The sequence below is a fragment of the Prinia subflava genome, chromosome 1, assembly GCF_021018805.1.
Source record: "Prinia subflava isolate CZ2003 ecotype Zambia chromosome 1, Cam_Psub_1.2, whole genome shotgun sequence".
NCBI classification, from domain to species: Eukaryota; Metazoa; Chordata; class Aves; order Passeriformes; family Cisticolidae; genus Prinia; species Prinia subflava.
The window spans coordinates 103,515,388-103,542,013 of record NC_086247.1 but is presented as its reverse complement, the minus strand read 5'-3'; the positions used below and the strand labels follow the sequence as shown (position 1 = coordinate 103,542,013).

General features: G+C 36.9%; 1 protein-coding gene across 1 annotated transcript in view; it reads right to left on the bottom strand.

Annotated features, from left to right (window-relative positions):
* Window positions 1-26,626, bottom strand: part of CNTNAP2 (contactin associated protein 2) — a 1,042,914-nt gene that overhangs the window by 552,169 nt on the left and 464,119 nt on the right. Inside the window, exon 4 of the mRNA XM_063405816.1 lies at window positions 24,169-24,316. Coding sequence (XP_063261886.1) covers window positions 24,169-24,316 — 148 coding nt within the window. The remainder of the gene's footprint in view (window positions 1-24,168; window positions 24,317-26,626) is intronic.

Here is a 26,626-nt window from a genome sequence, read left to right as displayed (position 1 = left end):
ACATATATATGTGTGTATATATATACACACATATATACACTCACATTTAGAAATAGACTCAGAAAGCAGATGAGAGGAGGTGCTTGTCATGTCTTAAGTGCCATTTCTTATCACGCTTCAGAAAGAGTCTGGGTACTGTGGGACTTTGTTTTTCTAATGACCAACAGAGGATTTTTAATAAAATAGTAGATGATAAGTTTATAATTTAAATATGGAAAGAGATTTATCCTGCAACATACTGAAAAGAAAATCACCTTCCCTTTGTCTGTTTCTCACTTTAAGTTCCTCCTTAATGTAGTTTAGGCTACACTCAACCAAAATCTTTATCCCCATGACAATAACTACCACCACCTCTAAGGTACTAGACAAGATTAAATCTTATAATTTATATATTCTGCTTTGAATATATTGATCCCAGTACAACACATTCTGGCTGAATCTATAGTTTATAAATTACCTCTTTAGCCTTATTGTTCAAAATATTTTTTTTTCTTACTCTTGAGCCACTAGAGAACATGCTGATGGTTGTTATGACCCCAACTGAAAATACCTGGGCCCTGAGAATATGAATTTTTTTTATAGCTTGATGATGTATTATATACATGACTTTCTTTGCTGAAGTCAGTATCTAACACTAATATTTTATATCAGAAGCATTCAACTATATATACAAATGGAACATCAGAATAGTTTGTTCCTGCTTGTCTCTTTCTCAGGCTTTTATTACCACACACCATTTGACAGTCCACAACGCAAATGTCCATGAGGACATAAACGAAAACAAAATAGAGTACACTAAGTATATCAAACAGACTACTGCTACCAGAGGAAGAATTTGTCTCTTACAGACTGTTGAGAGACTGCAGATATACTGTACCTGGTGGGTGGCAAGTCTTCATTACCAGGGAACACTCAGGCACCAGTGAAAGAAAGTTTTTCTGGCTGTGTTTGCTGTATGGATGTAAAGAGACTTAAATTCTTAAAATATTATGTTTCTTAAGTCAGGAATCATCATAAATTCAGTTAGGATGGAAATGACTTCTTAGATCATGGGGTTCAGTCATTACCTTCACACTGCTATTTTCACCACTAAACCATGTATCTAATCACTACAAATGCAGGTCTTGTAAATCCCTCCAGGGGTGATGAATCAAACACTTCCCTGGGCAGCCTGTTCCAGTGCTCTGTAACTTTCTTGGTGAAGAAATTTCTCCTAATATCTGATCTAAACCTCCCCTGAGGTCATGACCTCTTAGCCTATCACTTGTTATTTGGGAGAAGAGACCTGTCCCCACCTTGCTACAACCTGCTTTCAGGTTCTTGCAGAAGCCACCTGTCACGGCCTTTTCCCAAAGGACAGTTTAACTGTGTGCCTAAATTCCTCTATGAGACGGACAAAAGAACCTACCCTGTTTCAGCATAGCCACAAACAGATTAAACTGACAAGTGTTTTCTGACACAAGCTAATAGTGCAATTTCCCCATGAGTACCTCAGTTCTTACATGGTTTCCTGCATTAGATGTATATCGTTTCATTTTCTTTGTAAAATCCACATTACTTTTGGACAGCTTCCAAATGACTGTACTGGTGTTTCAGCAACAAAATGTCTTAAGAGTGTGGATATTGCTATTACCAAAGGACATACCACAATAAATCTCATATCTTGGATATGACTGGTACTGAACTGCTAGAAAAGAGGTAATCCTTTGTATAAATAGGCTTTTTTGATTTTTGATTACACAGTGCACACAGCTGAAGGATAATGTTATTCTTACAACAAAGGTAAACACCAAATATCTCCTGCCTGCTGAACTGCAATATGTTGTTTTTTTGACTTTTTAAATATTTCCCTTTCCTTCTGAGCAATCATACTAAATGGCAAGCCAATGATTTCTAATATGTAATATAGTTGAATTGAATTAGCACTGATTACAATAAAAAAACTCTGAATATTATCAGAATTTCTTTATGCTTTCATAAAATTATGCCTATTCATAAAAAATAAAAAAGAATATTTTAAAACCAGGTCCTTTTCACTAGTCAATACATAATAATATGACAACACACTGGAACTTTAATTTCTACTTGTGAAAGATTTAAAGAATTTATTAATGCTCATTCACTTTTTGTGTGTGTATGCACCTGGTGAACTTCACAGTATTTTTAAAGCAGGGGACATTTGCCTGGGTTTTGTGATAATAGGGAGCACAGAAACTTGGTTGTACTTTGCTTTGCTGTTTGTAGCTCCCTTGCTAAACACCAGGAGCACAGAGACCCTGGAAGCTCTGTTTCTTTCAAGACAAGTTGCCAGAATTTTATAGATAGTAAATACAGCAGCCATGATGCAAATCTAATGGAAGTATGCACTTATCTAATGATAATGATAATCACTCATTCTGTGAAAAATACTCCTTCTGTATATGAAGCTATGGGTAACTATGCCCTTTGGACCAAATGCTAGCAAGTATACATTTACATTTCAAATAAGAATGTGATTTATTTTGCCCCATAAATAACAGAAGTCATCAGAAGCTCATAGATCCTGCTGAGGAAGCTGATGCATCTGTTCAGAACAAAGGTATAAGATACACTACTTAAATGACTATGTTTTCCTACTTAATGTCATACATATTTTAGATAAATATTATTTACAGACTATACTTCTAAGCATAGAATTGCATTTGAGTCTAGTGGAATCTGCATCTTGCTAACTAATTAGGAAATTATTAATAAGTTTTACAAAATTTGAGTGTTTTTTAAAATCTGAGGGATAAATGCAATGGAAAGAAATTGCTCTAGGATAACCACAAAAAAAAATCTACACCAAACTGCAGACAGAGCATTCCCTTGAAGCCATATTCAATAAAACAAAATTCTGAAAACACGATCCATTTTTGTAAAATAAACACAAAATCGGAGAAAATTCCTCTAGAGTAATCAGAATGTTTTTCTGCATCATTATTCCATGGCAGAGATGAATTACTGACTCTGTACAGCCTGGGGACAAGAAAAAAGTACAAGATGGGAATTGTGATCTGATTTAGGAACATTTTGCAAGCAATGCTAGAAACTACTTGGATTTTTCAGAGCATGCAGTGGTTAATTGCCTAAATGTTGCTGTTCTGAACATTATTAGCATTTTTGTGCTGCTTCTGTTTACCTACCTACATCACCAGTATAGTACCTTAGAAATCTGACTGACAGAAAACTGACAGAAAAATTGCAGTAGAAAAGAAAGAAAAGTACCAAGTACAATAAAACACATGGAACAGTTTTACCTCTCTGAAACTGTGGCGGTGCATTATTTTTAGTTTATTATGATTTCATATTTGTTGTAATAACTCAGTTTTGTGTACCCCATTTTCCTTCTTTATGTGCCCTTAATTCAGTTCTATGTACCCCTACCCCTATCATTAGTATTCCTTTGTCTCCTTCAGTTGCTTGAAGTTATGTGTGCACCTGTTATGTTATGTGACTTTCAGTTATCTGTCTATTATCTTTCCCGCCTTATGTAAACCCATCCCACACATCCTGGACTGGTTTCTGTTAGTTTTACCCGCGGATGCAACACCCTAGATACAGACCCTAATTGGTTGCTTTAAATTTACCGCTCCCTTTACCCCTCCCCTAAGCCTGTTGTATAAAATCCACTGCCCGAGCCCTGCTCGGGGCTTCTTGGGGTTTTGCTTTTAGTTGCTCATCTCCTTAATAAACCTCTTCAGTTCACCCCAAGACCCGTCTTGCCTCCACTCCATCTCTGCTTCCGAAATAGACACTGCCGAGAACATCGGAGTCCCTGGGTGGGGAGGTGAGAGCTCCCCAGGGGGAAGGTGTCGCACCCCTGGCCGCTGTGTGCCCTGGGACTGGAGAGAGTCACACACCGCGACATGAAACATTTCAGGGGAATGCTGAATTCCTTCCTTCAGAGGAAGTGCTGTAGTCAGGCAGTAAATGTTTAATTATTATAAGCAAACTGAAGTAAACAGCTGTAAAGGGACCAAAGTCTCTTCAGGTTATCCCAAACACTACTGAATTTCTGCCAACAATGCCTCCCGTGAAAGAAAATAACTTCATTATGAATTCTAGTCTCTGTCCTTCTGTAGGGCAAATTAATGGAAATTTTGATTTTCTGAGAAACACTAAACAGCTCTCTTCATTCATTAAATTCATAGCTCCTGAGTAGAAATATAGAAAAACATGAGGAATATTTTTAAATACACAGATGCAAGAAAACAGAATAAAGTTGTTCCAAATTTAACTTTATGTCATGAAGTTATGGTTCATTCAAAATGAAAACCAGCTGATAGGAGTACCGAATGAAGTGTATGAGACAGTTAGAAACAAAGAAACAGAACCTCCAAAATGTTAAAAAAAAAAAAAAGGTATAGTTTTAAATACTTCTTTTTAGAAGCACTATGATGCTGCACTAACAGTGCAATCTTAATTGGCACAGTACTTAACTTTGATTTCGTTTATGTTTCTGTAAAGAAAACCTCAGGAAGGCAAAGAATTAAACTTCTATCAGTTAGCAGTAGCTTATATAAGGCCACCAGTAGTTTTCTTATATGCTTTTTTATTTCCAAGAGTTTCAATATCTAAGTTTCATTTCCTCCCCTAAAGTGTGACGTATTTTCATTATTTCGTGCTTTATTCATGTTGGATCAGTAACCTTGCAGGAGAGAAACCAGTCCTTTGGCCTCCTTGAGGAAGAGCTGATGGCTCTGAAGAGCACCTGGTAGGTACTGCTAATGCATTGGCACTTCAGTCAGGCATCAAGGTAATTAGTGGATCCCATTTTAATAGCTGTGTGACAGTCACTCCCGGGTTCATGGTCAAAGCCTCTCACAACAGCTTGTACAGTAACGTGAAAAGTCGCGATGGTCAGCTCAAGTAAAAGTGTAAATGAAATTTTGTGCAAAAAAAAAAAAGAGATAGGAGAAACAGGTTGACATTACACACAAAGCTTTAAAGGAATTAGAGAGAACGCAGAATGTAGCAACTTCAGAGAGAGGCAGAAAAAAATCACAGTGCTTCCATAATGCAACTTTATAGATTTCAGACTTTTATGCTGTTAATGGGCAGCTGTTTTTTAAGCAATCCTGTTGAACATTAAGCTGCATTGGTATTTCTATTGTTCCTACTTTGATGATTTCTCTTGCAAAGTAAATAACTATCCATGTAGGCAACAAATGCAGGTCACTACAGTAAAACCTTGTACAAAAAAAAGGGCTTTTCTAGTAATCTGGGCATCCTGTTAGGATATATAGGCCATAACCCAGGTAATCCTTTAATCTGTGACCCATCTGACACCTAAAAGCAAATGTTGCCCAATTATCACAACAATATGGAGAAACTATTTTTAGTTAAGCATCAAGAGAGACAGAGTAATCCTGTTCTTTTTATATAGGATGTAAAACTGAAAACATTTAGGAACACTTTTTCAATGCAAAGTTCCCAAAATTGATTCCTAAATGCTGACAACTGTTTATGCAACTGTGTGAAATGGTCCGCATTTACTGCTCAAAGGGTTTAAAACAACCTAGGTGCAATACTTACAATAAAGTTTATAGGCACAGAGAACTTTGAAAAAACTTCTTTTTTTTCTCTTAAATGTAGAAAAACAGACTAAGAAATTTAAGATTAGACATGTAAACTCTGATAGCAGCATTATTGTTCTCATCATGTAACAAGACAGGAAGATTAGACCTTGGTGTGCTAGTCTTCATGTTGGAAGGGAAGGCCTAGACACCATGACAAAAAAAAAAAAAAAACAAACACACACTGTCATGGGTTAGCACTGGCCAGATGTTAGTGCACCCATGAATATATGTTTTTTCTCTAACAACTCCTGTGGGATGTGATCAGGAACAGAGCAGAGCAGGCTTAAATCTTGAAAACAAAAAAAAAAAAAAACCAAAACTTTATTAATTACATAAGAACAGGGACAGAAATACTCTTAAACACACACAGAGACAGAAATAAAAACTTCTTAGAACATTTCTTCTCCCAGTTTCTACCTCCCCACCCATCACTCTTCACAGACCAACCCTTGGGTTTTAGATCAAACAATCACCACTCAAAAACAAACTAATCTTCATTTCAGCAAGGGAGAGAGGAGTCTCTCTCGCACCACAGACTGTTCCTCAGAAAACACGGGTCCACCCCTTATGTGTTCCCATGTCACCCGTGGCACCGCCCAGAGAGGTCTGCCAGGGTGACACTCTCTTTTTCCTATGTCCAGCGCTCTCACCGCTGTCCATAGGCTGAAAGCTGCATACAGGGCTTTTTAAGGATGCTGCATGCTGAGCTCTCCCCCTTTTTACCCAGGGGCCGGGGTTCCAGGAGCAGGTCTGCCCTGAGGGCAGAGGGTGCCACCTCACCCTCCCCCTCTCTTCTCTGCTCGCTACTCACTTCAAGTGCCAGTCACTGTAGCAAAAGCAAGGGCAGCTGTATCCATCCAAAAATGCAGTTTATGTTCAAAAGAGACTCAAGTTCAGTCCATGGCTGACATTATGCAAGAAAAGTCCAGCTCCAAAGGCTACTCCTCTCATTCTTTGCCCATCAGGTTCCTTCCAGTCGTGCTTTATCACCTCGGTCCCAGGCCGCTTCCCTCTCTCCGAAAACCACCAGTCATGAGAATCAATGTCTAAGAAAAGTTTCTTTCTACCAAGCAAGGGTTAACAGTTTCTTCTCGGCAGGGTGCAGGCTGAGGCACTCCCAGGCTCCGCAAACCCCCACGTGGCTGGGCACCTTCTCCCGGAGTTTGGGGGGGAGGAGGGGGGTGAGCACACACAGCAGGCACTTCCACAGTTTTCCACCCCTCCATCCTGGACGGGGCAGCTCAGTTCCAGTCCTGTCCCTTCTCTTCTCCCCCCCCCCCCCCCCCCCCCCCGGGGGCTCCGGCTTACCTGAGCCGACCACGTGTTTCCCCTCCCCCACCCAGCCTCCTGGCTGGGCAGGGGAAAGAAGCCTCACACGTCTCTCTGCTGAAACCGGGATCTGAAAAGAGGCCGAGCCCCCCAGACTCCTGCTTTTAACTCTTTGTGTCCTCAGAGGCGTGTCCAAACCTCTGAGTGACCAATCCAGGTGCTAGCAGAAAAGCTGATCACTGATTGGACTGCCCACATCCCCCTGGAAAGATTCACCTCCCCCCCCAACCACGACACACACACACACACACACACACACACACACACACACAAAAAAAAAAAAAAAAAAACAAAAAAAAACAAACAAACAAAAAAAAAAAAACACAAACAAAAAACAACAAAAAAAAACCAAAAACCAAACAAAACACCAAAACAAACCTACCCAAAAAACCCCACCCTCCTCCTTCACGTTATGGAGCCTTGGAAGAGAATTCTAATAAGTATACCATGCAAATTTCAACGAAATAAACGGGATGTAGAAATGCTCTCATGTCCCTACCACTGTGAAAGTCATGAAGCTGACAAATAAGGGTAGGCAAGAACTGAAAGGTCCACCTTCCCTCCCACACACTAGCAAAGGATGCACAAAGCTTGACTATTTCCAGCCCCAGAAGCTTTACAGAATGGTGGGCTGGACACCTGCATGACAACCCAGCCCTCCCTCAGCTCATCCATGGATCCCTGTACCACCACTGCTGATGCACTTCTGGGAAGCATCTGATCATGTTTGAGAAACAAGAGCGGTACTGGGATACTGTGAACTGTAAATTTAGTTTCGAGACTAAACAACAAATGGCCAGCTTAGTTTTCTTCTGTTTGTTTTAAACTTGTAGCTCCATGGGTTTATATGGTTTCAGTATGACATGCATTAATTGTTAGTATGTTTTTGTTATGACGTTGGTACATATTTTAAGCTTCCAAGCACTAAGGAAGTAAAACACATTTTCCTTATGTGTCATTCTAGATTATTTCTTACTGACAAAATACCTGATTGATTCAAGGGTCTTACTGCAATGACTGTACTGATTTCTTTGCCTTATTCCTGATAGTGTGTTTATTCTGGGACCATGACCTCTTTTTCTTTAATTTTTTTTTCTTTCACATGATCTAAGTTGTAGCCTTCAAGCAGCAGACTAAAATGTCCCACTCAGCATATTCTGCTTTGAAACATTTAGGCAAAGTTTCTTTTGGATTGCAAATGCCCACAGAGCTTTGAGGGGGTTTGTGTGTTGCTAAGTGTAACCTGAGCAAGCCAGTAGTCACAAAAGCTGGTCACTATTTTTGAAAAAGATATAATACACCATTGTAAATGTTCAAAATTGAATAAACTTTGCTTTTTCCTTTTCAAACTAGTATACTGTCCTAGATGTAAATGGTATAACTTGTTTTACCATTAAGCTTAAAATCAAAATGTTCTTTCCTCAGAAAATGCCACTTTTTCCACATCATATGTTATCCACCATAAGGAAAAAAAAAATTGCAATGTTAACAGTCAAAAATTAATAATGGATATTAATGTCAGTTTTATTACTTTTTATTTGTAAAAATTCTAATTAAATTTTTAAGATTTGATAAAATAAAACATAAAATCCAGAATTTGAGAAATAATATTCAGAAAATTTAATAGTGACTTTTTTCTTATAAAATCCAATATAATGTCAAGTAAGGTGTTGTTAGAGATATGTAATATATGAAACAACATTTAAACAAAGCAGATTTACTGTTAAAATCAGAAACTTTGGGAAAAGCCTACACTTGAAATCTTTGAAGACAATAGAAGTCCAGGTCACTTTGTACTATAAAGTTGTTCACAAAAGTATGAAAAATCTTGTAAGGAAAGAGGCTGAAATAAATCTGAGTGGAAAACCAATACACTGAATAATATCATGTCTGACAAAGAGAAGGAGCTGAAGACTGAAAATCAATGGATCTGACGAGAGAGATCAGAAATTGGGACTACTTGATGGACAAGATCATGAAGGACTCACATCACTATTCTGTTTAGAACCTAGGATTTAATGTGGATGCTGGAGGGAAAAGGAAGAAATAAAGAACAGCATTTATTTTAAAACCATGCATTCATCTTCTCTGGCTCCAGCTTCTCCCTTATCCCCAGAAGCTGTGTTATCCCCACTGGTTGCATAATTCTGACCCTCAGCTGTGTATAGAATATATGGCCACATATATTACAAGAGCTCTCTAAAAGCAGCAATAATTCTCAGGTACAGCGGGTTCATCATGAGTCTTTTCTGACAGCATCTGAACAGAAATTCCAGTGTTAATTTCTCAAGAGTCAAAGCAGTTTAAAACCACACAATAACTGATTGCATAGACAAGTAGTTCTTGAGTTCAGAAATCTGAGTCAACAAGTAATTCCAGAAACCTGACAGAAACACACTGATACCCTTTGGAACAGCACATACAAAGAAAAGAATTAAGATACATTCTATGCCAGCATTCTTAAACAGCTGAATTGTATAAGCTTTACTCTTGAGCTGTGCAAAGCAGGAGAAAGTATAAAGCCATAAAAAAACATCAAATTGTTGCTATTTTCTATAAATGTCCTAAATAATTTTTTTTTGTGATTTTAAATACTATATGATTGTTAAGCTGTCAACTACAGTTTTACTATTGTTTCCCTAAAGTTAAGGGAAGCGGCACCTCGGGAAGAACAAGGAAAATTTCTGTGAACGAAACTATAGCACAAATTTAAAAGTATTTTGTTATTATTTGATTTAGTAGGGATGGATGAAAATTTTGCAGCAGAATTTTTTTCAGCAGAACCTGGTGATTTGCTGATTCTTTGACTCAAAACTGTCAATAGGAAATTGTAGAAAATCCAAAGATAAATTGCATCCAAGGCTTTTTGTAAAATTTGTGACAACTAGACAAGAAGATTTCTTATTTTACAGAAAAAGATTGTTAACTGGTGAGATATTTTACTTGCATTCTTTTACAAATGAAATTTGGTCATGCTAAGTATTTTCAACTTTTAAGGTACAAGAAATTAAAACAAGTTAAAAAAATGGGAGTTAAATTTCTAGTTGGCCTTTCTTCCACAGCTGAGCAGTAAACTTTTTCCAAATTATCAGAATTTATTAGGAAAACTTTCAGCCTGTCCTAATTTTGGAGAGGTGCTTTTCCAAGGTTCAACGGGATTTGATTTGTTCAAAGTATTTTTCCTTCAGCTCAAACTAAGGATTCTATTAGAAACATAGAAACTTGAACACCCAAATACAAGAATACTCGCTTTATCCATTTACTAAGATAAATAAAACTCAAAGTACATGGAAAATACCTATGTGATCTCCCTTGGGTGAAATAACCTGGGGGTATGTATGTTGATAAAGTTCTTCTCTACAGCTGGATTTAATAAAAGGAAGAGGTGGGTGTATTCACAACAAGTATTTAATGTCTGCATTATGACAGAAGATCAATTGTTCAAATTCTCCTACTTCACCTGTGGAAAATACAGTGCTACTAAGGGAGATGCATTCACTGTGTCTGCAGCTATCCTAAGACACAGCTGTCAAACTTGGAGTCAGAATTAAGGTGGAATAACGCAAAATTAAAGGTTTTCAGTAGAATTGCCACATAAGTTAGAGCTGTGTTTGATTTGAAATCTTGCCTGCACATAATGCATTAATGTGGTGTAAGCATTTAATCATCACTGACAGAAAGCCTTCGGTGAGATGCCACCAGGTCTTGTTAAAAGTGTTTAGGGAAAAAAACTTCCAACAGACTTCTTTTCCATTTGTTACCTCCAAAATTTACTTCAAATTAGTAGAAATCTTCAGCAGTGTGTAAGACATGGTGCTACCTTCTTTCAGCTTTCAAATTGGGTGACTTCTACTATGACCTAGTTTAGGCTTACAGAGGCATACTCAGTGCCTGGGCAATTATCCTGCCAATTTTCTTCCAAACACAATGTTGTATACAATTAATATGTGTGATTAATTACATTAGAACTAATGATGACAAAAGCCTCCCCCTGAAGCTGCTACAAATAATCATATTCATAAATTTATGTAAGTCTTTTGTTGAGTTTTCAATGGGATGAAAGTCTCCGAACTGAGTTTGAAGTTTATCATATATCCAGAGCCTGACATTTCCAAAAATTATCCACTGTCTCATATCCATATTATAGAAAGAATTTAAATGATACTGAGGTACAAACCTGCTGATTATAGAAATAGTTCAACTGAAACCACTCTACCATTTTTCCGCAAGGACTTCCAGGCAATTACCTTTTATTTGCAAGCTGGACACAAATTCATTACCTAAACGTATGAAAAGGACTGTGCATTTCTGCTGTCATTCAAAATTCAGAAAAGGTCCTGAAGGTCCGCTTGTTTTTTATGCTGTATTTATGAAAAATCAGACAAGGAAGAACTGGAATCAGGAAACTATACACAATTAAAGTGATGAGACTTGCTATGAGAAGTTATAGCAAAGACTTTTGGAGAAAAAAACTAAAAATGGAAGAGAGAGAAAAATTAGGTCAGTGAGAGAAAGGTTGCAATGATAAACAGCTGAAATACAGGATTTACTAGGTTCCTTTTGACTCCCCTGGAACAGCAGTCAATAAAAGGGCTGCACTGAAGATGTTTATTAGAACTGTTGCCTCAGTTTAAAAACCATTTACTGTAAGACATAAGCTCAACAGGCTTTTCTCATATCACACTATTGCCAACATTCTGTACCACAGTTACAAAAATGCCCTCCCACCCTCAAGAAAATGAACAACTGCCTTTCCTGGCCTGTACATGTTTACTGAAAGTTTGCTTCTCTTTGCTGATTCATTACCACTTAACAAAATACCCTGGGTCTGAATTGCTATAAACAAAGCTAATTACCAAAACAAATCACTACAAAAACAGCATTGCCAGTCTTGCATATAGGTTTGGTACAAAAATTGCAGTTATTACTAATCAATTTATACGGGGGTTTTTTTAGGTAAGAAAATTATTGACTGTCCAAGGATTTTTTTATGAAGACAGTTTAGAAAGCCAGTGTCTCAAGTTTTTCAATTATTTAAGACCAAGAGGACAATTAAATACATACGATTTAGTAGGAAAAAAGTTATAAAGAACATGTCCCTACTAAAAGAATTAAACTTCAATTACCCTGTCAATCAGCAAACATAAAGATAGAAACATTACTATGCAAACAAATTTCTAGAGCATTTGTAGGATCAGATCCTATCCCATAACCTATTCATTATTTTTTAAATATTTATTATTTATTATTAAGATATTCATTGTTTTTTAACAGTAATCCATATGAAACTTTAAAATTCTGCCTGATAAAGTCTGAGGAATATGCAGAATTAGAAGGTATAAAAATCACTTTTTTTCTCATTTTTGGATTGACTTGGATTACTTTCAAAATTTCTACAGTTTTCTTCATTATTTAAAGGTATATTTTTTAATTATAGAATTGCTAAGCACTTATATGAGAAGCTTGGTTTTCTAAGTTTCTAGATAGTATAAGAATGTTAGTTGGTTATTCAGAAACAGGTCAGACTAAGTATCTGAAATAGGTATACCTGCACATTACTACAGTTCATATAACATAACTTTATGTTCTTTTTAATGAATGTAAATCTCATAATTCAAGTCACCATGAAAATACAAAGACTATACCCACATTTGAATGTGAAACTTCTTCACTCTTGGCTCATGGTTGCCATTTTAGCTTGTACCTTGTCATTGTTGTTTGACTGAAAATTTGTGAAATGTTAAAACAGAATTTCAAATTGATGTGCATAAACTTATGGACACATTTAAGGTTTTCCTGCAGTATTTAATCAGTTCCACCATGAATTCCTAAAGGATAGTCAAATTCTAAATGTCCCATGAATTCTTAATCTTTAAAAGACAGCTAATTTTTTTTCTCACATTTATATATCCATTTTACTATTATTACATGCACTATAAAAAAGAAAGGGCACTACAAAGACTTTAATAATCTCTGACGCACAGTGGAATTTCTAAAAAATCACAACTATTTTTGTTTAAAGGATTGTCCTTCACCTCAGTCTGCACCAAGTACAAACAGGTATTTAGTAAGTGAACTCTCTAAGCCTCTTCTATTCAATGAGCAATTTAGGAAGCCATCTAAATATCCAGATGAAACCAGACACAAAAGTACTTCAACTTGAACTCTATTCAAGAAAAAAAATTCCATTGTTTTGCTGTACAGTCAGAACAAAATCAGAAATGCTCCAGCATTATGGAGCCTAAAATATTTTGTCAAATCTTCTAATAAAAAGGGCTACATCTGAATAGAGCTAACATTTTTCCATATGTGTTGCATGGAACACTCCCTCTGCCATTGCGAATTAATAACTTCTTGTGACAGCCTTAGAAATACTTAGACTAAAAGAAAAGCAACAAAGAATCCAGTTTCAGAAAGCTGATGAGACATTTGATGGCCTCATAATTGAAGCCCTTGGATGTTGCTTAGCTAAGACAAATATTTGTTTATTTTAGTGTAATTCATTGGTAAAAGAAACACACGCAGAAGTTTGTTTGTTTTCCTATGGGTTTTATCAAAAAGACTTATTGGACTGGAAATACGTCAGCAGAACATTGCAGGTAGCTTTATCTCATTTTCCAGTTGCACCTGCAGGAGAGGCTGAACAGAAAGGTAAATGTTCCTTCTTTGGATGGGAATACCATCACTAAAGTTGAAGGTAAGGAAAGGGTTGGCAAGGTACTGTCTCAATGTGGAAGGGCTGTTGGGAAATTTATGCTACTCCAGAGAGGACTAAGAATTTAAGAGCACTTCTAAAATGTTTGTTCACCAACAGAAGCAGTATGAGAAACACACAGGATAAACTGGAAGCTCTGGTTTTGTCCCAGAGCTGACACTGGCCCTGTCTCCTGAATGGCCCTGCCACCTGCACTGCAGAGAATTGTTCTCCTGGGTGAGGCTCTCAGAGCTGGGTTGTAGCTTCTCATGCAGAACTCTGGGCATAACAAAACATAACTCTTCAGTTATGTTCTATTATCCTCTGCTCTGATCTGTTCCCGTCTGTTCTATCCCATTCTATTCCATTCTCTGTGCTCACCATGAGTCTAATAACAATGCTAATGTTTGTCTGAAATGCCAGTGGTCTCTGAAAGACATATAAAAACACAAAGGTTACAACTGGAAACAGGATTTCATTTTATTTTTCTGACTCTGTTGCAGAGACGATGCTCACAAGCATTAACACAATGTTCATGTGCAGCCAGGAGCAGGACAATGTGTTCTTCAGTTTAGCTGTAAAAAACATCCCCTGCAGTCTGGCGAGGGTAATTAATAGAGCTACAGTGTTTAAGAGGCATTTGAATAATGTCTTTAATACTATACTTCAAGTTTTGGTCAACCCTGAATTGGTCAAGCAATTGGACTGTTGCAGGTCCCTCCCAGCTGTATTCTTTTGTTCTCCTGAAGGGCAATAGCAGCAGTGAATGAAAGGTGAGGGAACACTTAGTGGCCACTAGAGAAGGGCCACACAATGTCACCTTTATGAGATGGAAAAACCTGAACTCTTCCCGTTTTACAGGTTGTCTAGAAACATAACTCTGTATAGGGATATGCTACATGTAAGCACCAAAGCTCATTTTAGCCTTATAAAAGCCTTCATTACTATGAAGGGGTAATTTTTTTCCTGTTAGTAATGTTGACTCTTTGATATGTACACTTTCTAATCAGAGAACACCAGCCTTTGGCAGAGAGGAAATAAGAACTTACTCACAGTAAGACTCCACTTCCCATGCCTAAAATAAAAACAAAACAAAACAAAACAAAACAAAACAAACCCAAAAAACCAAAAAAACAAAAAGAAAACAATAAAAACCCAAATGCATCATCTTCATCCAAACTTCTGAGAAAAAGCAGAATAAATTGAACTGGATCTGGAAGTAACTGCATCCTTAATATATTTTATTTCAGACATTCAAGAAAACAAATACTGGTGAGGTCCTTCAGGCTCCAAATGAATGGCACAGAATCAAGACCTATAGTTCGAAATCTGCTGAATGTTTTGTTTCAAGAGGAGAAAAAAACCTGATTTCTCTAGTGAATAAATCACCATGGACAAATGGATCAATCACCACTTACAGGAATGCAAGAAAATAATGCTGGGCATAGCCATCAGGAGCCTTCATTCAGGCAAAAAAAAGATTAAAGGCAAGACTATTGTGATTAGACTGAAGTTTTTGACTGTAGTTACCTAAATGTTACTATTCTTTGTGAAAAAGCACAATCTAGCTCTTATTCTGATTTTGATGTTTTCAGATGGTTATTGAAGGAAATGTTTTAAATCTCCCTCTTCCTATTAACTGGTTACAGACCATTGTATGGAAGATCCCTTCTGTAGTGTATACGGGCAATTTCTGGAATACCTATTAGAAAACATTAGTCTGCTTTTTTTTTAATGCAACAGCGAGATCTGACTTTAAAAACATTCAAGATTTTATCAGATTTGGCCATAAATTCGGTTTATATACTAGGGAGAAATTTTCCTTCATTCCAGAGCAAAAATGAATTAAAATAACCTTTTCAAACAAGCCAGCTGCTTATATCCTTTTAAAGGAAATGATGAATGATTACAAAATATTGAAGTATAATTGAAAATTCTATAGGAGTATGACTGAACAAGGTGGTGGGTCATGTGTTCCTACCAATCAGTTTTTCTCTGACTGACTGTCACGATTTAACCCCAGCCAGTAAACAAGCCCCACACAGCCCCTCACTCACTTCCTCACCAGCAGGACTGGGGAAAATATTGCCAGAGTAAAAGCCAGAAAATTCAAGGATTGAGACAAGGACATTTTAATAAGGAAAGCAAAAGCCACACACAGAGGCAGAGCAAAACAAAATATTCAATCACTGCTTCCCATGGGCAGCAGGTGTTCAGCCATCTCCAGGACAGCAGAGCCCCATCCTGTGCAATGGTTACTTGGAAAGACAAACACCATCACCCCAAACGTCCCCCTCTTGTTGTTTCTCCTCCCCACTTTATATACTGAGCATGATGTCAGATAGCCTGGAATGTCCCTTTGGTCAGTTTGAGTCACCTGTCCTGGCTGTGTCTGCTCCCAATCTCCCATGCAACACCAACTTTCTCATCAATGTGGCTGTGCAAGAAACAGAAAATGCCTGGGCTCTGTGCAGCAACAACAAAAACATCTTTGTTTTATCAACCCTGTGTTCAACACAAATACAAAACACAGCCCCACACCAGCCACTGTGAAGAAAATTAACTCCACCACAGCTGAAACCAGCACACTGATTATACTTTCACTGCCAGCCAACAAATGAAGCTGTGATGAATACACACTGTCATTGCACTTCTCAAAGCTGTGGTGCTTGAGAGTATCTGCCAGCGGCCTCATCACAATCACAAGTGGAAAATAATGGATTTTTCACTTTTTTACCGCATTCAAGAAGTTGAGAGAGGAAAAAACTCATATTGCATCAGATCAACAAAAGGTAAAGAATAAAACATAAACACTTTTTTACTAAAAATTCCTTTTATGTCAAATCTTTCTGAAATATTTGATTTAGAAAAAAAAAAGTTAAAATTAAACAATAAGGTATTAGGAAATACTTTTTTTGCTGTTTCAGCCTGAATTTTCTGATTTTAGAAGTTTATTTCGTAATGCACTAAAAAACACCAACAACAGAAGGCAACACTTTTTAATTTTTATTTTAAAATTGAAGTGGTATTTACTATCAAAAGAGTCCCATGTTTGTCAGTGATAACAACTGAAGGTAATAAATTGACTGAAGCCTGTTCTCACTTCTTTTTCACACTAAAATATATCAACATGTGTATAGGAACAATTGCAACTGTTCTCTCCTGGAGAGGCCATAGAGAAGAATAATCTGTAGTAAGAATACTTATGAAGACAGAAGGTATTTTTAGTCTTAAATTACAAAACTCTACTGTTAAATGACTAACATGACCTGAGACTATCCAGAGGATAAAAGGTGTCCATTTTCATGACCTTAAGAAAAAAAACAAACCTCTTGTCTGATAAAAAGGTAGAAAAGATACACTAACAAGGAAGCAAACTTACCAGCAGAGCACAAATTCAAACAGATCTTTAAAAGTTTGCAAAGAAAAAATTCACAGTTCTTTTCCCTCACTCTCCATAGTTTAGATATGAATATTCATCCATGCACATTTAATGTCAGAATATCAATCTATGTTTGCCACTGAGGAGCTGTGAAGATGAAGGCTAAAAATCCAACACATAGGCCTAAATAGGTATAGAAGTTCCCAGGACAGAAATACTGAAATTTAAGAGTGTTGTGGTTGCGGGGGGAGGTCAATTTTTCCAGGGGGATGTGGGCAGTCCAATCAGTGATCAGCTTTTCTGCTGGCACCTGGATTGGTCACTCAGAGGTTTGGACACACCTTTGAGGACACAAAGAGTTAAAAGCAGGACTCCAGGGGGGTTCAGTCTCTTTTGGGTTCTGGTTTCAGCAGTGGAAACATCTCCTCTCCCCTGCTCAGCTCTGGGCTGAGTGGGGGAGGGGGAAACCACGTGGCCGGGCTCCGGACAACCACGCGGTAGAACTAAAGTAAGCTGGGGCTCTGGGGGGAGAAGAGAGGGGACAGGACTAGAACTGAGCTGCCCCGTCCAGGATGGAGGGGTGGAAAACTGTGGAAGTGCCTTCTGTGTGTGCTCACCGCCCTCCACCCCCAAACTCCGGGAGAAGGTGCCCAGCCACGTGGGGGTTGCCCAGCCTGGGAGTGCCTGTGTCTGCACCCTGCCGAGAGATAGAAACTGTTAATCCTTTCTGAGGCAGAAAGAAACTTTTCTTAGACATTGATTCTCATGACTGGTGGTTTCAGAAGAGAGAGGGAAGTGGCCTGGGACCGAGATGATAAAGCATGATTAGAAGGAACCTGATAGGCGGAGAATTGAAGAAGAGTGGCTTCTGAGCTGGACTTTTCTTGCATAATGTTAGCCATAGACTGAACTCAAGCCTCCTTTGAACATAAACTGCATTTGGGTAGATACAGCTGCCCTTGCTTTTGCTACAGTGACTGGCACTTGAAGAGTGGAGTGAGCAGAGAAGAGAGGGGGAGGGGGAAGTGGTGCCCTCTGCCCTCAGGGGAGACCTGCTCTCGGAACCCTTGGCCCCAAGGAGAAAAATGGGGAGAGCTCGACATGCAAGCATCCTTAAAAGAGCCCTGTATGCAGCTTTCAGACTATGGACAGCGGTGAGAGCGCTGGACATAGGAAAAAGAGAGAGTCACCCTGGCAGACTTCTCCGGGCGGTGCCAGGGGTGACATGGAAACACATAAGGGGTGGACCCGTGTTTCCTGGAGAACAGTCTGTGGTGCGAGAGAGACTCCTCTCTCCCTTGCTAAATTGAAGATTAGGTGGTTTTTTTGAGTGGTAATTGTTTGATTTAAAACCCAAAGGTTTGGTCTGTGAAGAGTAATGTGTAGAGAGTAGAAACTGGGGGAAGAGAAGAAACGTTCTGAGAAGTTTTTATTTCTGTCTCTGTGTGTGTTTAAGAGTTTTCTGTCTCTGTTCTTATGTAATGTAATAAAGTTTTGGGTTTTTTTGTTTCAAGATTTAAGCCTGCTCTGCTCTGTTCCTGATCACATCCCACAGTAGTTGTTAAGGAAAATCATATATTCATGGGTGCATTAACATCTGGCCATCAACCCATGATAAAGAGAAAAGGGGAAAACCAGTTGGATGCTTGGCAAAATTCTTTACTGTCCAAACCACTGACACAAGGAAAGTTTTGTAGTTCACAGCAGCCTTTGCTAAATGATTCTTTCAGTTCTGTTTTTCCCCCACATTACAATCCCTGTATATTCAAAGAACTGTCACTAACAGCAAGTTAGTTAAGTTTCTAGAAATATTATATGATTTCACAAAATGAACACTTCAAAATTATTCTTCCTTTCTGACTGTTAATATTTTTTATGAAGTTTCATCACTTAGGTGGACAGAAAAGTCTGACCAGAAAACTTAGTGGCACATTTATTGTAAGTAATAAAATATCATAAGAAGAGCTAGGAAATTTTATGCCAATTACTGGACTACATAAGTACCTTCACCATTTAGGCATATATTCACACACCTACCAAAAGTGTAAGAGATATGTATGCATACATTTATTAACACGTTATTATTTATTTTAGTTACCACAGGATATTTCAGTAGGAATCATGACATTTCAAGGGACTTTGGATCATCCTTTTTTTATTTTGTGCTATCTACTGGTGAAACAAAGTGTCCAGGGTATACCTTTGAATCTGGACAAGTGAAACTTCATAAGAGTCAACAAAAGGGAAACAAAGCAGGTTTCTCATCTACCTTAAACAGTCATTTTGTTATTTGGACACAACAGATTATTCTGGACAATGTGGAAGTTTCTCTTTTAAGTGGGTATGACAACCATGGGAAGCAGTGAGTGGGACATGGATAGTTAGTCGGTGCCTATAGCATGAAAACAAGCTAAGCAGATTTCAAACAAGTAAGTTTCCTAGCAGCTAAGTATAGTTGAATGCAGAATTAACTTTCAAAGGAAACAGTGTTTTAACTCAAAGTCACCGCAGGCAGACAAGATTAACTACAACAACCAAAAGATCTGTTCAGCCTTCAGATTTTACCACTTCAATACTCCCTAATCAGTTCTCACAAATATTCATTTGTCTCATCCCTTAAGAGCACCACCTCCAAATTTTATTTTAGCTCTTGTAACATTATTCCATGACCAAAATTTTGTTCACTCTGTTATTCATAGAGTAAATGCTCACCATAAAAATGTTATTATTTCATGAATAACCATAGATATGTGGTTACTATTTTTCCTTCTTTCCCTCCCTCTCTAAAGCAAAAAACAGTCACCAGTCGGAAAATTGAAACAGTAACATTTGACAAATAGTACATGTAGTAGAGCTAATATCTGAAAAAGAGCAGAATTGCAAATACAGGTCATGTGACATTTGCTCAGTCCCACTGCTTCCTAAGTATTAGCAAATAGTGCTGGTCAGTGAATGTAAACAGCTTGGCTTGCAGCCATTTATAGAGCTTTATAATTGTTCCTGCCACCTATTTGCCTTGAGTATATTGAATATTTGCATGGCTTTCTGCCATCTCCAGGTGTTGTTTGTTTTTTTTCAAGTATATCCTACAATTCAGAAGTGAGTCATCTGGAATTTGAAAATTTTTACCATCAGATGTGCAATTGCATCAAAACAATATAAATATACTATTTAGATCAAGAAAATCAGCAGAGCCATATAAAAACTCCTCTGTGAATAAAGTGTATCATGAGGGAGTATTTTCATGAGTGAGTAATATCATCAGTATTTTCCACTCATAAGATTTCATGACTCAGAAGACTTCATACAGTTACCTTGGAAAAGCATAGCCAAAGCCTATGCAATAATATGCTTATTGCCCCTTTTTTGTGAGCATTCATCTGCCACAGGATGGAGATTAAGGGAACTATTGATATGGCAATGATCCACAAGCAAGAGCTTATTATGGTCTTGATGAATCAGTAGTAAAAGTACTATATTCTAGTTTCCATGGGCTCCAGATGCCACATCTTTTTGCTGCCCCTCTCAAGAATTCATAAAAGTGAACATGGTGGAAGATCCATGTCATGTGCCATTGCTCTCTATCTCCAAAAGAGTGCAAATAAAATTGGCCATCAGTTTTCTTTTAACTGATTTCAGTGGATATTTTGACACCGGTTACATTACTTTCTTCTTTGTGACTTTTAGATATATGATGTTGCTTCAAGTGTAAATACTCTTTTCCCCTCTATGGTTTATGAAATTTATAATTTTAAAATAAAAGCTAAAAGTCCCATTGACCGAAAAGTGGGGTGGTTTTTTTATGTTATATAATAGTCTATTTGTTGTGATTTTTCAAACTTATTTTGCTCATGCAATTTCTCCATTAATTTAGCTACTAAGCAAGTTCTTTATCCACTTTTAATATTTTTTATTTTTAAATTAAATATAGTCAATTTTCCACTATAGAAAAATTAAAAAAACAAATTCCATTCTGGACCTTTATGTAGAGTAAGGCCCTAATTCATTTTCAGTTACTTCTGTGGACTATTCTGTTAGAAGACAACTCCACAGATCTCATCTACACAAAATACAGAGACAAAATTTAAAAGACAGAACAGACTTTAAGCAAACCAGAACTAAAATAAGAAGATTTGGTAATGTTATTAACTTCTTCAGGGTACAGATGTGAAGTCTAATGACTCTCTGGATAACACACCTCTTTTTGAGGTTGATTTGGTGGGCAATGGACGACATGGATTTCACCCCTTGTTCAAAAAAGTTAAATGTGTATCTTATATACGTATGCGAACAAAATAGGAACCAGAAATATGTCATTAGTGACCTGATGTTTGAATAAGCAGTTCAATATGAGGAAGCATTTTTCTTAAAGGTCTGAGGCTAATTACCAGGTTGCAGCAATGTGCAAGGAAAGGGTATATACAGTCACTGTGCATGGCTTCCCAATTAAACCTTGTGTGCAATGTGAGAAAATCTGATTTTGGTATCTGAAGATAGCTAAACAAAAGAATACATGAATTTATTAACTAAAAGAAAAATTAAAATTGTGATGTATTGGGCAGCCTTTTATTTAGGTAACAGTTTCAAAAATTGGGGCAGATTTGACTAAAAGCCTATCTTTTAAACAGGCTTATAAAAACAGTGATTATCTAAATGGTTAGTTCCTTAAATGACAGAAGGATTAATCTGCAAATCACACTGGTTAATGGCAACGCTTATATTTATATGCAAATATATGCACTTCTAATCATAAGGTTAAAAACTTGGCCTCTGCCAAAGGACCCATTTACATGGAAAGGTGCGGCATTTACACCTGGCTCCAAATAATTCATTTGAAGACAAGCTGGGAATTTGTAAACAGTATCTCTGGTTACAGCTTTCATACCAAAGGGCTGCCTTTCTCTCTCTTTACACAGTGATTTTTTAGTTTTTCTTCTCAGCTGCTCTGCTGCTCTCTACTGATATCATTTTGGGAGCAGCCCAATTCCTGCATGTAAAAACCACACTGCATTGTAACAGAGTTGTTGAAAGAAAAGTCAGGCAAAACCAGAATACATAATTTTTAATCTTACATTAAAAAAATCTCCTGTTATTAGCTGAAATAATTTCTAATACAAACAGAACAGTAATATTCTCTCAGTAAAATTATGAAATTATATTGGGCTACCTTAGTTCTTCTGTGAAGACACATTTTATCAGTATTTTTATGGTTCCATTTGTTGTGTCCTTAGCAGATGCTTTTTATTCTCCTCCAGAAGTTCAGCAAGCAAGCAACTTTCATCAAACAACTAAAATAATTTTGTCAGCAAGCTATGTTTGCTTTTTTCCCACTTTTACTTTAAGCATCTAAAAGTATCTTGTTGCTTACCTACAGCACTTTGTCTATTCATTTCATCAAAATGTACCATTTTTATGTGTAAATATTGCAGTAAATATCATGGGATTTCTTGTTTGATTCTGCAACACTTCATTCTATTAAAGAGAGTTATATTTGACACTAAACTAGATGTTGGTTTCTTGTATTAAATCCCTGAATTTGCATTTGATGAACAAGCAAGGAGATATACCTAGAAGCAAGTATTTATTATGCTGAAAAATTAGCCATGCTGTAGTGTTTGGTATACTTAAAACAGCACGTGAAACATTTTAGTGGCATGACAATAAACACTTGTTCATTGAGAGCCGTGTGCTGAATAATCAGAGTTGTACCTAAAACCTCAGAAGCTCAATTCTCTTTGAGTAAGAATTAACTTTAGTGTAACCTACAGTTCCTCAGGCAACAGATATCATAGAAACATGGAAGAGTTTGGGTTGGAAGGGACCTTTAAGGGCCATCTAGTTCAAATCCTCTGCAATAATCAGAGATGTCTTTAATTAGATGAGTTTCCTCAGAGCCCTAACCAACCTGAGCTTAAATGTTTCCAGGGATGGAGCATCCACCACCTCTGTGGGTAAATTGTTACAGTGTTCTAGTACCCTCATTGTAATAAATGTCTTCCTTATATCTGATTTAAATTGCCCCCATATTAGTTTAAAACCATTATGCTTTATCTTATTGCAACAGGTCCTGCTCTTGTATTTTTGCAATATTTCTAACAACCATGTGTACCCCCAGAACAACAGCAACAATACCACAACAGCAAGTTTGATTTGATTTCTAAGCTAACTTCTTGCAGCTGTTGGGAAATTCTCTGTGATTCAATATACATTTTTAAATCATTCATTGTATGGAAATAGGAAAAATAGTAATAAAAGTCTACTTTTCATGGTTCTATTGGTGTTGAATGAAAGTATGGAGTCTTTTGACTATCTAATCAAATAAAAAAGAAACCCAGCTGAAATCACAGCTTTTTTTGCTAGTCTGAATGGCAAAGGTCTCCAACAAGTCTTATGTCATCTTATGAAGTCAATGATGTATCTTCCTCACTTTATCCTAGGTCTGGTTATTAAAAGACAGATCTCAAATAACATCTTCCAGCTGAAATACCAACAAATCCAGGATACTGTCTAAAAAGTACATAGAGATAGTACAATTGTACAAAAGTACAATTTTGCAGGTGTGCAGACTTCAGCACTGGCTGGGTTGAACTGAAGAAGGGCATTAGGAATTATTTTCTTAACACATTATCCCTTCTGCTCTTAACTACAGAAGCACTTGTATCATTGCTCACCCAGATTTCGGAAGAAATTCAAATACTCAACAAAATATCTCAGAAAACATGTCAGATATTCAGACAATCTGAGCTATTCTGATAGAATTAATATTTATTGGTTTAATTTTATCTCTTCTACCAGGCAATAAATTACATCCTGTTTCTTTTTTATCTCTCCAGACCCACCATGGCATTTGGTTGAATATGATCTCTTCTTCAAATGTCCCAAGCTTATACACACTAGCCAAAGCCTTCTACGACAGAAACTATGGAGATGAAAAGGAGCAACTTCAAAGTATTACTGCAAATTCCAATGTGGCATCTTCCAGGGATGACAAAGCTCATCAGCTCAGAATTAAAGTTCCAACAAATATCTCATGAAGCCCTGAGTAACACAACTAGCAATCTTGGAACTAAGGTAAAAGTCTTTGACATCTGGATTCAATTCAGAATTCAAAGCAAGTTTTTATTTAGGAGAGGAAAAGAAGTGGTCATCATGGAAAAACTTACAGTAGGAGCAACCGTAGACTTCAATTCTTAGCCCAATTTGGCCCTCTCCATTCCAGTCCAAAGGAACTATCCTTACATAGCGAGCAATAACTGGATGTTGTAAATCATGCCGGACCACACTGTCAGAGTTCGTATTTCCAGGAAATGCCTAAGCGAAAGAAGAAGAAAAATATCAGTTCTAGTTCCTATATGGTTGGCATTGGAAGAAGTACATATAAAATGCTATAATAAGTATCAATAGCGGAACAAAAAACTCCAAAGAATAAGGACAATTATTGCAAACTATAGTTATCAAAATATTGAAGGAGATAAAATTTAAGTTGGTCTTTTGCTTACAGTTATAAGAATATCTAATTACATGCTCAGACACTACTTTTTCAAGAAATATGTCTTAGATGAATAGTTATTTTGTACCATGCATAGTAGACCCAGGTTGTGGCAGATGTAGGGAAGATGCACAGGATCCCTTCTTTGGTGGACTCACAAAATTATAACACGTTAACAGTTACATTCACCACCATTTTTTTGTTCTGCAGCTATTGATGTGCTAAATGATGATGACAGCACCCCTCTCTTCATAGATAAGTTAGTAAGAGATATTAATTAGTGTATTTGAAGTACTTATATATTTGAGTGGTGTAAGGAAGTGGACAGTTCTCTCTTCGGAGCTGAAGAGAAGACAAAGGAAAGCATATACTGGACAACGCCAAAAAATCTACCGAGCAGCTGCCTGTTTCCATAATCTTGTTCTAGGAATCACAGAACCTCATGGAGGGAATAAAACTTTTTATTCCTTTAAAAATGTATATTTTACTGAGCAAGCAAGGTAATGCTCTATAGTTCAAGAGCAAATTCCATTTGGGAATGTTTTAATTTTGTGATGCTTGGTATAATCTTATAAAAACCCTATTAAATGTAGAGGGTTGGTGGTTGTTTTGGTTCAGGTTTATTTGTTTTTTGGTTTTGTTTTTAATTTCCTAGAAGTGTTAGGGTCAAAGGAAGCTGGATATAGGAAGACACAATCTTTTCTACATAATTTAATGAAACTATTGATGAAAAAGATTCTCAAAATCAAAAGAATTTTCTGTAGCTCTGCACATTTTGTGGCCTGATTTTTGCTTTACCAGTCCTTTGTCAGAAAGAGAGCTGGTCCCAGCAGGTAACTGGCATTTCGAGGGTTCCTATTGCTATATGAATCAGTAACCTCTGCTGAATGCATAAACACAGTGAACAGAGAATAAGGCAGTCCCAGATTAATAAAACACATTCCATTTAGTGTCCAACAGAACAGTATCTTTTAACCACAGCCTTCATTTAAATAAATGGGGAACAGTAATACACACTTTGCAGATAATGCAAATACCAGGCCAAAGTCTATTATTGCAAGACTGAAAAATCAATTTACAGGACCTTGAAAATTATGCACAATTGCTGTAAAATCTCCTTTTCTGGCCAACAGGATTTAAAAGTATAATTTAGACCCACATCTCTAATAGGAGATTTTTTTTTTAACAAGGAATGAATCTCCGACTAAAAAAAAATAAGTAAAATATAGAATTTTACAATAGGAAACCTCCTTGCAAAACTATTTTTTCAGAAGAAAATGTAAATACCTATATAAATTAAACAAGTTTTTCAGATTATTAATCTCATTAGGTCACTTGAATAATATTGCCAGATAACATGCTTTTTTTTTAACTCAAACTGGGAAAATGATCAAAATGGCTCACTTATCTGTTAAGCACTGTCTCATGAGCCTAACTCCAAAATTCTCTGTTCTATAAACCATTTCTCTTCTTGTATTGGAAACTGACTTCTATAAACTGCTTCATATTTCAGCTTACATTGAAATAAAAAGACTGGGAATGTTACTAGCCACAACCACTTTTCTCAGCGGGAGTGCTCCACAGGACAGCAACAAAATAAGAATAAAAAAAGAATAAAAAATAAATCCTTTCTAAACAGTGCTTTTGAGCATATATTGAATGGAGCTCTCAAATGTATACACCAATATGTTCATCACTCAATTACAAACTCTGTTTAATTCCAAATAATTTTCAAAATTTCCCAGGGCAGGTTTATAGGATAGATAACATGTTTTAGCAGGCCGACTAATAAAGTTTAAAATTAATTAGATAAATAATCAATCACTCAGCAGAATTTGCAGCAAAAATTGTGTGATTTTTAAATTTCACTTTGGCTTTACCAAAATGCTTCATCCACCCCAGTGTACCTGGGAACACCGGAGAGACACTCAGGATAATTCTCTTTGCATAGCTAAAGAACCTGGAGAAAAGTGAAGGTACACATTTGGCAAATTTGGAAGCAAAGCTATGGAAAGTTGAGATCAGGCTCAATTTTTCATCCTGCACTTACAGAACAACTGCATTCTAATCAATAATTAAAAATGGTAGAGCTGAATTATAAATTCATATAAGTATTGTAATGAAAGAGCATA